The sequence below is a fragment of the Micrasema longulum genome, unplaced genomic scaffold, assembly GCF_059751315.1.
Source record: "Micrasema longulum isolate JH-2025_06_02 unplaced genomic scaffold, ASM5975131v1 h1tg000663l, whole genome shotgun sequence".
NCBI classification, from domain to species: Eukaryota; Metazoa; Arthropoda; class Insecta; order Trichoptera; family Brachycentridae; genus Micrasema; species Micrasema longulum.
The window spans coordinates 247,527-264,443 of record NW_028277859.1 but is presented as its reverse complement, the minus strand read 5'-3'; the positions used below and the strand labels follow the sequence as shown (position 1 = coordinate 264,443).

The 16,917-nt window shown below is 33.3% G+C and overlaps 1 protein-coding gene across 6 annotated transcripts in view; it reads left to right on the top strand.

The window, feature by feature from the left end:
- Exn (Ephexin) overlaps positions 1 to 16,917 on the top strand; it is a 94,815-nt gene that overhangs the window by 64,635 nt on the left and 13,263 nt on the right. For 2 of the 6 annotated variants that reach the window (XM_088229333.1, XM_088229332.1), the window contains 2 exons: positions 878 to 4,147; positions 4,927 to 5,027. In XM_088229333.1, coding sequence (XP_088085459.1) covers positions 936 to 4,147; positions 4,927 to 5,027 — 3,313 coding nt within the window. In that variant the 5' untranslated portion in view covers positions 878 to 935. Of the gene's footprint in view, positions 1 to 877; positions 4,148 to 4,926; positions 5,028 to 9,161; positions 9,508 to 9,575; positions 9,833 to 9,983; positions 10,832 to 11,270; positions 11,506 to 14,536; positions 14,771 to 16,917 lie in introns of those variants that run through there. The other 4 variants (XM_088229334.1, XM_088229335.1, XM_088229337.1 and 1 more) reach the window with 4 other exon arrangements.

Below are 16,917 nucleotides of genomic sequence, written 5' to 3'. Positions count from 1 at the left end.
TATTATCAGGATCACATAAATTATTGATATTTTACGTTCATTGTTTACATTTCACTTTTATTTTATTAGGTATCCATACATTATAATATTCTTATTTATTTTCATTTTCTGCATCAAAACATCCGCCTTATTTCACGTTCATTTTATTAGATATAATTGAGTTTTTTAGTCACAGAAATACTTTAAAACAAAATAAAATAAAAGGGGTATAACTGATCTAACAAAATGTATGTATAAAAAAGAAACAATAAAAAATTATATTATCAGCCGAATCTCAGCATTCTTGGGATAAGAAAATACAAGAGTCATCATCATCGTCATTCCCGTTCCGCATCTAATGGTGCATAGGGCACTGCATCGGCACATCAATACAAGAGTACGTGCTGTATATTGTAATAAATTATTGCATGTTGATAATGTAAGGATTAATGTTTTTTGGCATTTCTTACCTAGTTAGTACTAGGCAAAAAATGCCGGCCTTGTGGTGTAATGATCAGAGCGTTTGCCTGCCATGCAAGAGGTCTCGGGTTCGATTCCCGACATGGTTGATATGAACTATTTATTTAAAAGGGTGTTTTCACACTAGAATATTTCATAGTCTCTGAACTGGTACCTGATGCGTAAGACTGATCGTCTTACCTTCACGTTACAAAAATGATCAAGATACGCTGCGATTGGTGTACTAATGCAGTGACCTATGCACCACTAGGTGCGGAAAGGGATTGATGATGATGATAGTACTAGGAACGTCATTTTTATACCATAAATTTTCTTCAAACAAAATGTTTGCATTTAGTTTATTTTTGTTTTACATTTTTGTATTATTATTAGGTACATTTAACTCACATAATATTAATTAATATTATTTACTTTTCAGGTTAAATCCGGATGCTCTGCGAATACCTGAAGCAGAAAGAAAGAGTCAAGATGTGCTCATGAACTACACCATGAGAAATAACAGCGGCGATCCACCTCATCGCACCCTGGAAAAGAAGATCAACCATCACATCAAATCTCTTGTAAAGTTACCTTCGCAGTCATTTGGTAAAGAGAGCATATTCCACAAGCTCATTGACCTTGGTGAAAACAGAAAAGAAGATAGCACTCCGCTCACTCCAAATAAATATTCTAAAGCCCAGCAAATGCGCAAGATCAATGAAATTCCTGCCGGTGATGCATCTTCCAAAATCCACAAATCAGAAAAAAACAGGTTAGAAAACCTGCATTGTAATATACCGAATGATGGTGGCAATAATAAATCAATCAATGACTACCAAGCGTCATTCTTGTATTCAGAAAGTGTTAAAGCTGCGATTATTCAAAGAAAATCTACAACCGATAGTAATTCCAAAAATAAATATTCCAATGATAAAATGATAGACATTTCGAAAACCAATATATCCAACAAGCTAAATGCTAAAAATAATTATCTCAATAGAATGCAGTCCAATAGTGCAGATTCGAGAGTTACGGGAGGTGGTTCTTCCGACAAAACTTCTCAAGACATTAATACCAAATTGAAATCGAAACTTTCCGAAAAGAACTCTCTTACTAATCAATTGAGTAAGAAAAATTCTAAAGACCTAAATCCACCCAGGAAAGTGAGTTTCAAAATTCGAAATCCACCGTCATCTTATAGAAAGAATGTTTTAACGAGCAACAAAGTAGCTTCACTAACTCAGAAATTCAATGAGCTGATCAAAGAGAATGATGACTTGTCGAAGGAATCTAAAATTGCGCTGATTAATGATAATATTCGGAATCATAGAAACAAATTGAGCAGTACATCTTCACCCACAACAACCCTCTCTACAAATGTAAATCTTAAAATTAAATCCTATAACAAAATATCTGTAAAACGAAAAACAAGTTTGAAAAGTAGATCATCTAGTAATGCTTCTATTGATAAAGTAGAAGCTGCAGAATCTCCAAATGTCCATAGAAAACTACTCAGAATTAAATCTGACAATTCACCCAAAAAGAAAAATTTTGTCAAGAAAAAGTCTTATGATTCTAACAAAAAGGTAGAATTATCAAATTCCCTCAAGTCCAACAGTACTCTTACTGAAAATGTTTATCCAGAAATTGCCGAACAACTTGAATCAAAAAAATCTAAACATCCAGTGAAAAGAAAGCCTAGTTTCAAAACATCCCCTACGCGACATTCTGTAAATGTTCGAGCTGCCATACAAAAATTTGAACATTCCAAACCAGTGACTGTGTTTGAGGATGAAAAGGTTCCCCGTGAAAATGAAAAAGTAGCAGTTCAAGAGAAAAATAAATGGTTTATTCAAGAATCTGATATTAGTAAAGACCGATTATCAAATAAGGAAAAACCTAAAGTTCCTGATAAAAAAATCACTTTATCAAAAACAAAAAATTTAGTGATTCGAGATGGAAAACCAAAAATTAAAAATATAAATGCGCAATCACACTTAATTTTAAGTTCGACAGATGAAGACCGAGCAACAGGATTAATTGAAAATCCTCGGGAAAGTATTCTGAAAACTGATTCCGTACTAAAAGATACTGAAATTAAAAGTAAAAAAGAGTTTATTTATAATAAAGTTAAATTTCATAAAACTTTATTAAAAAAACCTAAATTACAGTTACTATCCACAGATATTTATGTTGACACAATTTCATCTATCCCCGATGGAAAACCAAATTGTTCTGAAATTAATCATCTTACAACCGGCTATGTTGATAGTATAGAGAATACTGAACAGAATGATTCGACATTAGATAGTATTTCTGAAGATGAAAAATTATACCAAGAAGTGAGTGCTAGAATTAAACCAAATGAATCATTTCTTTGGAGAGCTTACTCTAAAAATGATATGATTCCTTCAAAAGAGTCGGGAGTTAAATTGGACTTAATTTCAGAAGACGACAATCTTTATGATCTTGTTGGTCCGTCAATAATTATTATGAATTGTGAATCAGCAGAACTTCAAACTAAAACAGCCACTCCTCAAGATGAAGCTATTTGTCCTTCATTTGAAACCTTCTTAAAAAAAACTGATGATTTATTAGATAACAAGAAACGCGAAATTGCTGAAGATTTAAAAAAAGAAAAGAAAATTCTATCTGGAAACGATTCTTGCAATGAAGCTTTTAATTTGGAAATACAATGTTCAGAACAAATAGTTGAAGCTATTAATGTGATAGCAATAAATGATGCAGATAATTTAATACAACAAGAATGTCAAAAAAACATCGATGAAGGCTATGAGCCACTTGAGCCATACAGAAATAATTTAGAAGATTCACAAAAATCCTTAAATGATATTTATAAATCCCATAACAAAAGCAACTGCCCTCTTCCAGAAGTTCCGCGAGAAAGGGGTCAATATTCATACAAATATCTACCAAATGAAAGGATTGAATGTGATGAAGACGAAGATAATATAAGTAATCACAGTTACGAATACTGTGCGAGCAAAATGAATACAGAAAAGTTTTATAACAATGAAAGTGACGATGGTTATGAGTATTGCAAATCTCCTAAGGACAGTATCAAGAAAAAAAGTGAAGAATCTTCGAATCAAAGTGTATCTTCTAAAGTAAAAGGTATTTCGGTTCAAGGATATTCTATCATAAAATCAAATAGTCCTACATCGTCATTAGGTTATGAGAAAATTTCTTCTATTTATGAAAGTATTCCACCTAGAACTGCAGAATCGGAATTGCAATATAGTAAGCATCACCTGAACAGCAACTCAAATTACAGCGAACACGGTATAAATTATGATGAGTGTAATTGTGATGAGAATATTTATGATACAATAAAACTGAGTGATACGATTTCTGAATCAAACTGTTATGAAAGTATTCCAGGAAGTCCAAACAGTGTTATCAGAATGGGTCACAAATCTAACACCAAATATCTTCCACAACTGCTCACCAAATCTCATATTCCCTTCGACAGTATCTCAAACTTTAGCCAGTCTTATTCTGGCTCCACTATATCAAGTGAGAATAAAACTAATAGCATCTATGGGCAAAGATCTATTGTCAGTTCAATAAGGTCAGAGGCTACAATATACGGTAACGCTCCTAGTGAAATTAGTTCTAGTGACAGAAGTGACGATTGGGTGGATATGTCGGATCAAGATGAATCTATTACTGGATTCAGTAAAATCATGTAAGTTTAAAACATCCTTTCTACAATAAATTTATTGTATGTGTGAAATAGAATCAGAACCCTGGACGAAGGTAAAAATCTTAACTAAGGAAATCGAGTGGAGATAAGTGCGCCTCATTGTGTAGTTCGATTCCTGGTAGGGTGGTCACGAAAAATTGATTTTGAAGGTTTTGTAAACTGCAATATTTAATTGTTTAAGTGTAAGACTGATTGATCACCCTGCCTTCACGTAACAGATGATCAAGCTTTCCTGCATTTGGTTTACCAATGCAGTGCCCTATGCACCATCGTGTGCAGAAAGACGATTTGATGACGATGTTATTTTATTTTTATTTTATTGGATAAACAAACAATATGTACATAAATATTGACAATTTCTTTGTATATTAGTGTAGGACTCTCATGCGCACGCCAAAAAAAAATTCACCTTTAAATATAGCAAATGTAAAAGATGAGAAATGAAAAATATGTAAATAATAATAAAATGAATTAATTATCTGCTTCTCTCAATATTTCTATAATTTTTTGCCCAAATTTACATACATTGTCATAAAAAATATAATATAATATTACTATTATTATTATATCAATATAATACTCCCTCAGCCTATCTCTATATTTAAGATAAATATTTTAAAACTACATGCTCATTCAAAAAAATTAACTATCATTTACTGCAGAATCAATAATTTCAGATTTTCTCTCAAAAGCCTTTTGAGTCTACTATTTTTTTTATTTGTCTTTATTAATAGTATTTTAATTATTCATTTCACATTTAGAAAACGTGAGAGGTCTAGAGGAAAACGCAGTCCTGCTAGCTGGTCTAGGAAAGTGCGACATCAGTGGAATAAATCGCCAAAGAAATCCTCAGACCCCCGCAGTAAGTTCTTTCAAATTATTTTGTTCAAAATTACTTGGTAAAAAAATCGTTCTTGGGTAAATTTTCATCAGTGAGATAAATAATTATGATGTTTTCTATGTGAATTTCAATTAATGTATTTATCCGTGAGTTTGTATCAATATACCTCATTACTCAATTCACACTACACATTAAAACGGCACTTGGAACTTTAAATAAATAAATAATTATAAGTACCTCTTTATTACTGTTGATAGATTTCTATTTTTTTTACTGTAATGCTCTTCAAAGTTCTGATTTTATGACCCTCACAGAACACCCATACCAGGGCTCCGATTACAAACACTATTTTCATTGGTACATATCGAGACTGTATAAAGTAAAATCGATATTTATGTACGAAATAGAGTATATTTGTATGAAAATTTAAAATGCCTTCGTCGGTAACCTGTAATTGAACATGTTAAGAAAAAAAAATGGAGTGCATTCTATTTTTCGTACAGAAAACATAATTTTACTTTGCATGTAAAATTGAAGATAAATGTTAATTTCCCATTGTGATACGGATCCTGCATGACAAATAATGTAATTATGTTGGTATGTGAAAATACCACAGGGTCTTTTAAAGATGCTTTCATTTGTCGAATATAACATTTACATTGTTCAACAAATTCTATTATGAGAAAATAAGACATTTAATATTAATACATAAAACTGACAGCGTGATAAACTGACTGGAAAGGCCTTGTAATCTTTATTTAAAATCTGTAACTAAAATGTTATTTTTGTTGCTTCAGCATGCAATGTTTTTTTTAATATTTTACTAGTGGTATATGGAAACAGTGCCCTTTGCACTATTAGGTTTCGAAAGGGGATGAAATATTTTGTTAATTCATATCTTTACGGAAATAGTCTTCTACAATAAATTCTAGCATTGTAACGAACCTTTTAGAACGTCGCTTATTTTATTAGAAGTTTTATGTGTTCCCAGATAGATGGCGCTAGCAGTTAAACATAATAATTCTATAACTTGGGTCTAAAATGGCCAATGTCGGATTTCAATTTTTTCCTGCCAGCATTTTGTAGAGGGTTAATATTTTGTTTTACCATTTTATATACGCATACGTAAATATGTGGTAGTTTTTTTTTTTATTGATAATAGTTTTAAACACCTCGAATAGTGCATTATAACGCAACAAAATAGCTGTAAAATTATTCTCCTGTAATGTTGTCATTTACGACATTGGCCCTTTTAGACCTATCATCATCATCATTCCCTTTCCGCACTTAATGGTGCATACGGCACTGCATTGATACAACAATCGTAGCGTGACTCGATTTTTTTTTTTATTACATTAAGGTAAAATGATCAGTCACGCGCTTCAGGTGCCAATCCAGTGTGTCAACCATGTCGGGAATCGAACCCGAGACCTCTTGGATGGTAGGTAAACGTGCTGACCACTGCACCACGACGCCGACAGAATTATTTTAGACCCAAGGCAGAGAATTATTGCTTTTTCGATTAAAGTTTATTCTTCATTCGGGTGTGATATTGCTTTTCATTTCAAATGCTATTTGCTAAGGAAGGTTTTTTTTTATTTTTCCACTCCATGCCGAGATGGTGGGAAACTTTGTGAGAGTTAGGGAGAAAGCGGAGAATCTTTCGGAATTTTTCAGTTTTTCAGAATGGCTGAGCTTCAGAATTTTGTGGTTTTGTATATTTCATAAACTATTCATTTGATAACAAAACAATTAGTTAACCTATCCAAATACTTTTTTTTCTTTTAACAGTTATGTTCATTGCGTTTTATTTATTACTATTTTTTAAAAATAAATATTTTGTCATTATCTGTAACAGCTTTTATTTTAAAAAAAGCCAAAAATAACATATATTTTTGTTTCACATTACATCATTACTCAGAGTCAGATGGGGAACAGTATAACAAAAAAAATATATTTTTAATATTTAATTATTTCACGAACACCTTTCTTACAGTCAATCAATAGTTTATTCTTTAGCTTGACTTTACTAAAAATAAACTATAGGAAACTGATACACTGTACCCCAGATCAGAGGTGCAATGTAACTAGCATAGGGGAACTGTTAAACAATGAAGGGCACATTGAAAAACATTGACCAAATGAGCCTTTTTTTAAATACCTTTTTGGAATGAATATAGATCAACTTTCCTTTTTTTTGACCCTTAGTATTCGGATGCGGTATGTCATTTACATCATCAACTGACACAAGTGCCAGATCGGATTCCAACGAATAATAAAAACAGTTTTTTTGCGCTTTTTCGAGGGTATTGAATTTCATATTTTTTATTCTCACCAGTATCACTCAACCCGACTAGCAAAATATTTGCCTTATTTTCTGGAAAATTTGATTTTAACAAAATCACCTAACAGTGCTACATTGTGCCCCGTTATACTCTGCCCCAGAGGATATTAAAATGACTTCCTTTAATTTCAAGAAGTTAGATAGGAAAAACCGGCAAACTTGTTTGATTTATTAAACGGCTTACAAACAAAGATTAAATAGGAAATACATTTAGTCACCAATGCTTGACTTTTTCAGAATAGCAGTGAAATAACTTTTTTTAATCGCCATTTTACAAAACAAAAGCAATATTTTTAAATTACTACAAAAAACATGAATATTGTTTTCAAATTAGCTATGAATTAAGATGGCGGATATTGAACTCTCATTGGCTGTAAACAGTATTGCAATTAAGAAAAATATAGGAAATGTGTTACACTATTCCCCGCCTGACCCTACTTGAAAAATAATGCGCGTTAATAAAAATACGTACATTTTAATACAAAAACCGGTTTTAAATCGCCCACAAAATATATGTTATTTTGTGAGTTAAGAAAAAACATTGCGATTTTTTTGTTTTTTTAGTTCGTCGAGATTTTAAGTTAGAATTTGTCTTTTTTTAACCTTATTTTGGGAATCAAGTTGTTTCATTGCAGGTTTCGACTATGTTTTAGGCTACGGACAGGTGGTTGCGACAAACTGCGTACATATTTCTTTACGACAAGGGTTTTTTAGTCGACAACAACTTGGATGTATTGTTTGGTAACCTCGTTATGTGATTTATAAAAATATATTTGAAACGGTACATAAAAAAATCCTTCTTTCTTTGTGTAATATGGGCTGAATACTTTAATGTTACGAAGAGTATTTTAAAAATAAAAAGTTGGAAACTATGAGGCAAATTGCAGATTTGATGTACTTTCATAATATAATTCACAATAATGTTGATTCAGTGTTTTGTGTATAAAATTTGCCATTGTACGTTCCCCGTAGGCGTCTGAAATCACCTGTTACATTTTACCTTCCAATTTTTACAAACAATGTGGCACATTTTAACCCTCTTGAAAGAATGTTAGGACTCTATAACGAAATAGAAAAAAGTTAATATTGACATTTATCATGATAGAGTAAATGGTTATAAAAAAATATTGCTGTGTTTCTAAAATCAAATGTCTAATCTTTTTTTTAAAATTTTTGTGTGTGTAAATTAATTTAGTTTCTTTTATTACTTCTTATATCTTCTTGTTTTCTCTTTTCTTTTCTTTAAAAATAATTAGTCTTATCTTTAACTCAATCTTTATTATTATTCACATTTATTTAACTAAGCCACCCACTTATTTGATATAATTTATGAAAGGTGGTGGAGTTCTATAATTGAAGAATGATACCAATGCTTGCATACAAATTGTATGCATTTTATGTTTTCTTGTTGAACTTCCAAATCAATAAAAAAGAATAAAGAAAACTAACCACTACCGTCATCGATTCCAACTTCTTATCACTGAAACAGTAAAGGTGGTTGCTATAATATTGTTTTATACGTGATACTGGACACCTGTACCTATCATCCTCCGAGTCCATACCCACTCTATGATTGTAGGTTAACCACCCCCAATAAAATAATGCATAAGGTAGAGAATTTCAAAGAACGCTATTTTATTGAAAGATATTACAACAGATATGGAGAACACAACAGGTGATAATTTTTGAGTAGACGTGACCTCACCACATAAAAAATGATAACTGGTTTTTCTCGTTTTTTATTATTGATTTAGCTTTATTTAGACATAAAATGGAGTGAGCTGGTATACTGGATGCTCCATCATATGTTCAGGTAAAGATCGTATGTCTGTAAGGCGTAATCTCTCGAGTTGCCTTTTGAGGCTCTCCAGTTCCAGTTGAAAGATCATCCGGCAGGAATGCTCCGGCCGTCCCACGGCGGGCGCTGCGCGGCGCGACGCGGAGCGGCCCCTCGGCCAGCGCAAGGCCGCGCGGCGAGCCGCGGCCGGCGGAGGGCATTCGCGCCGCGCGGGGCCTCCACAGCGCTCGCGCCCGCCGAGTGAAAGTGCATCGCGGCAACCGTCGCCCGAAACTTCTCGCGACCATAACAAACTTTCCGCCGCCCGCCGCCCGAAGCGCGCGTGTAAACCTATCGCCTCGTATTAGCGAGAGTTACGCGTATGTGATCATCCTCGCTCTTGTTGTGTTATAAAATAATTGATAGAGAAATCCGGTTATGCTGGGTCTCATTTCTCATTGTCAGTGCGGCTGAGGTGCGCTGCGGCGCTCTTTGTGTTCGTCCGGTTTTCTGTGCGATATTGCGTAATACTAACCTACTCGGACGCGGGTGCAGTGGTTGCCATCCCAAAATATAGTCATTCGGAAATTCGCGACCGGTGCAATTTTATCGCCTTTTCGAGACTCGAATAAATGAGTTGACTTTTCACTCAGATCGACATCCTACCGAGTGTGCTGAACCAGATAACCCGTTGGTGATTAGCGGGTACCTATCACCTTGAAGATTCCAGCCCGTCGCCGTCTGCCACTGTTAACAGTTGACGGTCGGCAGCGGTACGCAACAGCCACCGGCCAGTATACCGGATGAATCCGATGTCCGTTTACCGAGCCGATCCGTTCCGTGTGCTTGCGCATGCAGTCTAGTCCGTTATCAGTATCGCTCGCTCCACTCGGCGTGCGAAGCTGCGAGCGTCGCGACTCGAGATCAACGCTGGGGATGTCGAAACCCGCACCGATGAACAGTGCACTCGAGCGTATCATGCTGATTTTCTTGTGACCTGAATGGCCCCGATTGTTTCACGATAATTAAATTCTAGAAGATCGCATTACTAATTCGCGAATTGTTTTATGCACCTCTCATATTGCATCGTGCACTTGCCGCTCGGGATTTTCTACGAATATTCACTACATTAAGAATTACTTACGTAAAAACTCGCTATTGTTATCTCGAGGGAAAACATTTAAATGTCTATTGTGTAAACCGATAATGTAAACTTCAACGCAATCGGAAAGTGTGTATCTCTAATATCTACGTACATATACCTACGTAGGAACTGGTAAAATTAGATAAATTATTGCTTCTACCTTGGCGGTGGGAAATTCAATTCAACAATAGGAAAATAAACGATCAAATAATCGTAGAAAAACACGAAACATTAAAAAACATATCAATTATTAGAAAATGACAAGTTACCCAACAATTTACGCAAGCATACTTGTTACCTTCTTGCTACACATGACTTATGACTACTGTCTAGTCCACTCTGTTCTTCTTAAATTTACCTCCTAGAATCTTTTTTTTCAATACTTCCAAAATATTGTCAAAACCATACATGGCTAACACGAATTATATTATTTTTATTTAGGCTATCTACGCTGTTACATTTACATTGCCGGATATTGATTCGTCATTGAATTTTTCGTTTTCGGTGGCCATTCAATTTGCGAGTGAACTTGTTACGAGCGCGAATGATTTCTAATTTTCGTAATCATTCATTTTGAATTTATGTTTCAAAGTAACACTAATTCCATCGTCATTCTCATAACTTCCGTACAAAGTGCGCGTTGCAGCGGAAAGCGAGAATTGGATACCCACTTTCGAGTTATTTTAATATTGTAATTACCGATTCCTGATAACAACGGAGTCTCACTCCCATTACGATCTACTTCTTGTATTTTACATATTTTTTCTCGACGCGTGGAAAAGACTGCATTTAAACGGAAGAGTATTCAAGTTCTTGCGATCTACGTTTTGTTTTTAACGTACATTTTATTTCTCATTGGAATCTTGTGCGTTTCTACTTGTACCGTGATTTCTATATCGCTCGGAGTTGCTTTGTGTCTGAATCCATATATAGGTAGCGAATGAGGTCATTATTACGAACGTTTAACCGGATAGATATTTACTTTGATCAATTTCGTAGGTGCATAAGTACGCTATTATAACACCTTGGCACAACAGCTGCATTTTTCTTAGATAAAGTGATTTTTTGTAGTGCAAATTGTAATTCAGTGCTGGAAAACATGGAGAATCAAAATATTTGAATATTAAGTAAATAAATAACCGTGTTAATCAAAAATGAGCCATGAGCGTGGGATGTGTCCGCCAGCGAAACACTCCGGCCACCGCGCGCAGGCGGCGCCACTGCGCGGAGCAAGGTTTGTCCGAGTCCCTCAGCATGTAACGGCCCCGAGGATTCGATGCCTCCCTTCCTTCACGTTCACCTTGTTATATCACACAAACGTGTTTATTTTTCATGAGGCTATGTTTGACAATACAGTGGTATAATGTTTGGATTTCGCAAGGTAATCGCGCTGCCGTCTCTTGTCAACATTGTTAGTTAACCTTATACATTTAAACAATATAAATCTTACATAACCATGATTTTTATCTCTATTATGTGTATTTTTGTGGTTAATTTTTTGATAAAACTTAATTGTACAAAAACTATTAAGTAAGAATCTGTAATTGATATTGTTTACCATAGCCTACTGAAATATAATCCACCTGTTCCTTACTGATTGCATATATTAAATCTAGGTTAATGTTATGTCAACCTTGAAAACGTTTTCAGTAAATATCCTAAAGGCTGTGAAAATGTTCTCTTCCTTGTTTTTCTCGTATTCTTCAAATCTATTAAAATATTGAGTTATTGAAATTTGTCCTCGTGCTGCGTCCGGGTATAATAATAATAATATTAGCTATTTCATTTATATTGGTGCAGGTACTAACGTACTCATTATACCTATAGATGGCAATGTTGTGTATTATTCCATTTACTTCGCGACCTTCCGGTTCAAGCGTCTCACTCGAGGCTTTAGCCTGATCAAATTCGATTTTACTCAAGTACATACCTAGACACACTGACTAGTAGCAGACAACTAAATAAAATATGTATATAGCCATCTTTGTAAGTAATGAAAAGATGTTTTTTTTTAGTGCAATACAAAACGTACTTAGATATGGATTTAACTACGTTCGATGTTCACAAAAATCTTTGATCTGCCTCTATTTTAGTATATTCGATTATATTTTTCATTCTTAGCTGAATTCATCGCGTGATAAGATCTTAACTTATACGATTCTACCGTGGAACAAAGTATTAGGTAAATCATATAAATGTATTTAGAGTCGTGTACTCCAAATAAAGTCATCTCAATGTCATCAATATTGTATATTGAGGCACGTTTCTTTTAAATAAAAAAAACCTTTCCACCGAGTTCATTAGTTCGTGTGTCGCCGCTGTCACCGGTCACCAGTCACCAGTCACCACCGGTCATAGTTGAAACCTAAGAATTTAGCGATTGTGATCAAATGAAATATAAATAACCAGGAAACTGTAATATTTTTAGTAAAATCTAATAAAGCCGGTTTAAATCTGTTATTATAATAACATTGAAATCACGTCGATTATTATAAAACTTTTTGACGCGAATAAGTTCCGAATATTGCGTTTTATGCTAAAAAGAGTCAATTAAAAATGACATAATCAAGTTGTGGTCTCGTACTCGTATCGTTAATCACGAATCAGAGGTCCAAGATTCGAATACTACTCTACCACAACTTGATTATCATTTTCTAGCTCAGTTATTTATGACTAGTTTGATTTAAATATTTGAGTAAATCATTAGATATTTTTTTATAAAGCAATACTTAAATAACTATGTAATGTTGGGTAATAAAGAATGTGACAAAATCTGGTGCTGATTTGTTATTTCTATCAATTGAATTTGGATCAGAAAAACCAACCGAATTGAAAGTTAGCGAAATATGTTTAAACATTTTTTCTGAAAGTATTTGAATGTGTGATTCGGAAAACGAAGAGCGAATATTGTTTTGGAAAAAATACTCAACAAAATAAGTACGCGATTAAGTACATGTCGCTTGTGAGGCCTAGAAATTATTCCGTATTTTTTAAACTGATTCTGATTGTATTATTAGGTATAATGTTTAATAGTATAAAATTAAAACCTAAGTAACAAAAAACCTCACTCGATAAACACATTATTATTTTATTTTATTTATTTCGAATACAAACAGATGTACAGGTTAATTTTTTTTTTTTTAACTATATAAAATGTATACATAGTAGGGCCTGCCATCCTATTATATGTATTCACTAAATAATACTGTGATAAAGCGACGACGGCTTGAAGTTTAAACTATATAAATAATAAATATACTATATATTAAAATTAGATAAATATGGACAAAACAAGGAGATAGTGGAAAGGAAAAGAAGGAAATTGATAAGGAGTGGTAAAGGATGATTGAAGGAAAGTAAGAGTAGAAAATTGCATTTGATTTAATGATTAAATGAATTATGAATGAAGAGCATAAATCAAGCCTATTAATTTTCTTCTGTACATATTGTATGGAGTGTTAAATATATCAAGACTATTAATTTTTTTGTTAAATGTTTCACATATACGAGGGATCGTATTATTCTTGTTAGCTCTTTGGGCACGGTCCGTCTGGAACCAAAACAATACCAAATTGATTTCGCGGCAACAACTCGTCGTTTAAGCAATCAATAAACATAAATATAATTCAAAAAATTATCGAAATATAAGTAATTGTAGTAATATTTAGTAATAATTATCATGAAATCCAATTTGAATCTCATGAGAATAAAATAAGTGGAAGGGAATAGTTACTGCATTTATAAATTAATAAAAACATCGATCGTGTGTGGTTTTTGATAGATGAGTCTAGCCCGTTAGCCCGTTTTACTGACAGTAGGTAGTTAAATAATTGTCAATTGTCTCCTTTTCGTCCAAATGGTTTACATAAAAAAAAGGAGATGAAGCAACCCATTTTGACGAAGACGTTTAGCTTTTTTGAGACTTAACTTTTTCGGTGCAATTGACTAAAAAAACACGAATGTTTGTATCGAAATTACTCGATCGTACAAATTTTCGCATGGAAACATCGAGTTGTTAACCCTATCAGTAAAAATAATCGAAGTGCTAGGAAAGTGTCTGAGCATGATTGACTTGTGTCTTGTGTATAATAGCGTAGAAGTGGACTGCGATCCTAGTATTTGTCTTCTCATTATTCCGGAGCCCGGACTCTGGACTCCGGACGCAGCATGGCCTCGAATTCACAAAAGATAAACTAAAACGAACCACCTACTATCTCCTACAAATTACCCTTCTTGTGAGAAAATGTTTATATTATTTATTTCAGTGTTCGTGTCTTCTCCCTCCGCGGTTTACATTTCCACGTCACGTTCGGCGGCATTCTATTCAGATAATGACGAAATCTTCGACTCATTGCGAAACTATCAAAATACCGATGTGATATTTACAATAATCAACGACCCAAAGTTGCGACGCAAAGATTTGTCGGGATTGGCAGTCATCAAAGTTTTAGTATTCGACAATGAAACTACGGAAACCCAAGAAGCCACCATTTTAATTGGTAATTGCTCAATTATTACTAAATTCTAAAATTACACCATTCCTTATATTATTAATTAACTCACCTTTGAAAAAAGTAATTCTGCCCACATGTTCTAAACTCGTCTTAAAAATATGTATTAGATAGAACATTTTGGAGTATCATTACCCACTCAAAATATTATTTTCAATGGTACAGAATGTGTTTTTTCGTGATAATTTTTAGTATGCATGTATACAAAAATATCACCTTTCAATCATTACAAATGTAATACAAAAAATACTTACAAATACTTGCATCTGTTCTGACCTCAGAGTAATAATACGCAACCGGGTAGCGAATCGTTGCTTTTAGGACTTCCAGTCTCGAGACTGGGACGAGACTCGGTGACCAAGTCTCGAAATTTCGAGATTTTTTTTATAGGCGATTCGATACTTATGATAATTTGTATAAAAAATAATGAATTTAGTAGATAAATCACATCATAGCGATCAATCTCAATTTTCGCGATTTTTTCGCATTTAGATTTTTTTTTTTAAATTTAACAATGTGGCTGTTTTTTTTTATTATTTATAAATCATATAACACAAAGTATTTTACAAGTATACTACGTTGAATTACATTCCCAGGAGTTGCAACAACTCAATTCGGGACATAAATAATATTAACATTTAGAAAACAACACATTTTGAGAACAACAAAGAAACAAAGCAAGTTTAGCACCTTTATAACTAAATATAGCACAACAATATATACGCCAAAAAACCTTTTCTTACTCAAGCAGAATAAATATATTAAAAAAACGCTTTTAAGAATAAAAAAAAATAGTGAATCTACTAAGGGGGATAAGGTCATTAACATCACATGCCATGCAGATGATGCTGCCATAGTGATGATGAGTACATATTTATTATTAACAAGGTTATATAAGCAAAGGTAAGCGTCGTAATTTACTGAACCAAAATACGACCTGTATCGAAATGAGATTATCCAGCGAGCACCATTCCTTGCCTATGATAGACTCTCCTTTTAACGCCTGTAGTGGGATTCTGAACGCTCTTAAGAGGGTAGAGGAAGCGTTGCTAGAACGTAATTAGTGGGTAAATTACGCGCTAGCAACGCGTTCTCTAACCCCTAGAGAGCGTTCATAATCGCACTGCTGGCCTCGAAATTTCGATCCTAGCATCTCGAGAGTCTCAATATTGAAAATGTCTTGAGACTCGCGAAATTTCGTGAGTCCCAAGTCTCGAATGGAAGCCCTAATTATTACTCCGAGGTTATGAAAAAAATGACAAGAAAATAGTTTACGGTTACAGATATTTTTTTAAGGCGCACAGAACGTTAAATTTGCTGCTTTAGAGCCACATTCTCAATTTTTTGGTCATCGGTATAAAATCATATTTTTGTTACTGTGTCTACAATAATCTAAACCGGAAAGTATTGCTAATTTATTCAGCAAATTAATGAAAGCATATTTTCTGATTGCCAATCGTATAAAAATATTATGTATTCATTTCATGTAAACAAAGATTGTACTGATGCAAGCGGATTATTAATAAAAACAATTTTTGAATAAATTCCGTTTCGTAATTTTTCAAAAATATTTTCATATCGAGGCTTGTGTAACGCGGTGCACCGTGGCTCTATCCTTTAGTGTAATTTGTGATACAAAACATATAACATGTAATCAACATATTTTATTGTTAAATGTATATTAGTACGGTAATTTTAATATCGCTTTGCGGAACCGAATAAATGTAAATATGTCAGCAGGTTACATTATGTAGAACTAATTTTTGAATTTAAAAAGAAAATACGTGTGTATTTTATTTTAGTTTTTTACAATAGCATCAGATGTGTTTAATAAAGGCGTAAGAAATGCTTTTTTATCTTCAACATCTATACAAAAATATCGATAAACTAAAAAAAAATATATACTGGTATTTCTCAGAACAGCCATTTGGTAATTCTCTATTTAAAATAAAAAAATAAATTGAAAACATATTACTATGGATTTTATATAATTTAGTATTCCCAGGAAGTTTTTGGAAAAAACTGATTTAGGGTAAATACACTTTTATGATTATGTAAAAAAGCAGAATTAAAATAATGATATAGGTATTATGAATTACCAACTTAATCGAAAAAAGAATTGTAAACAATTTTTT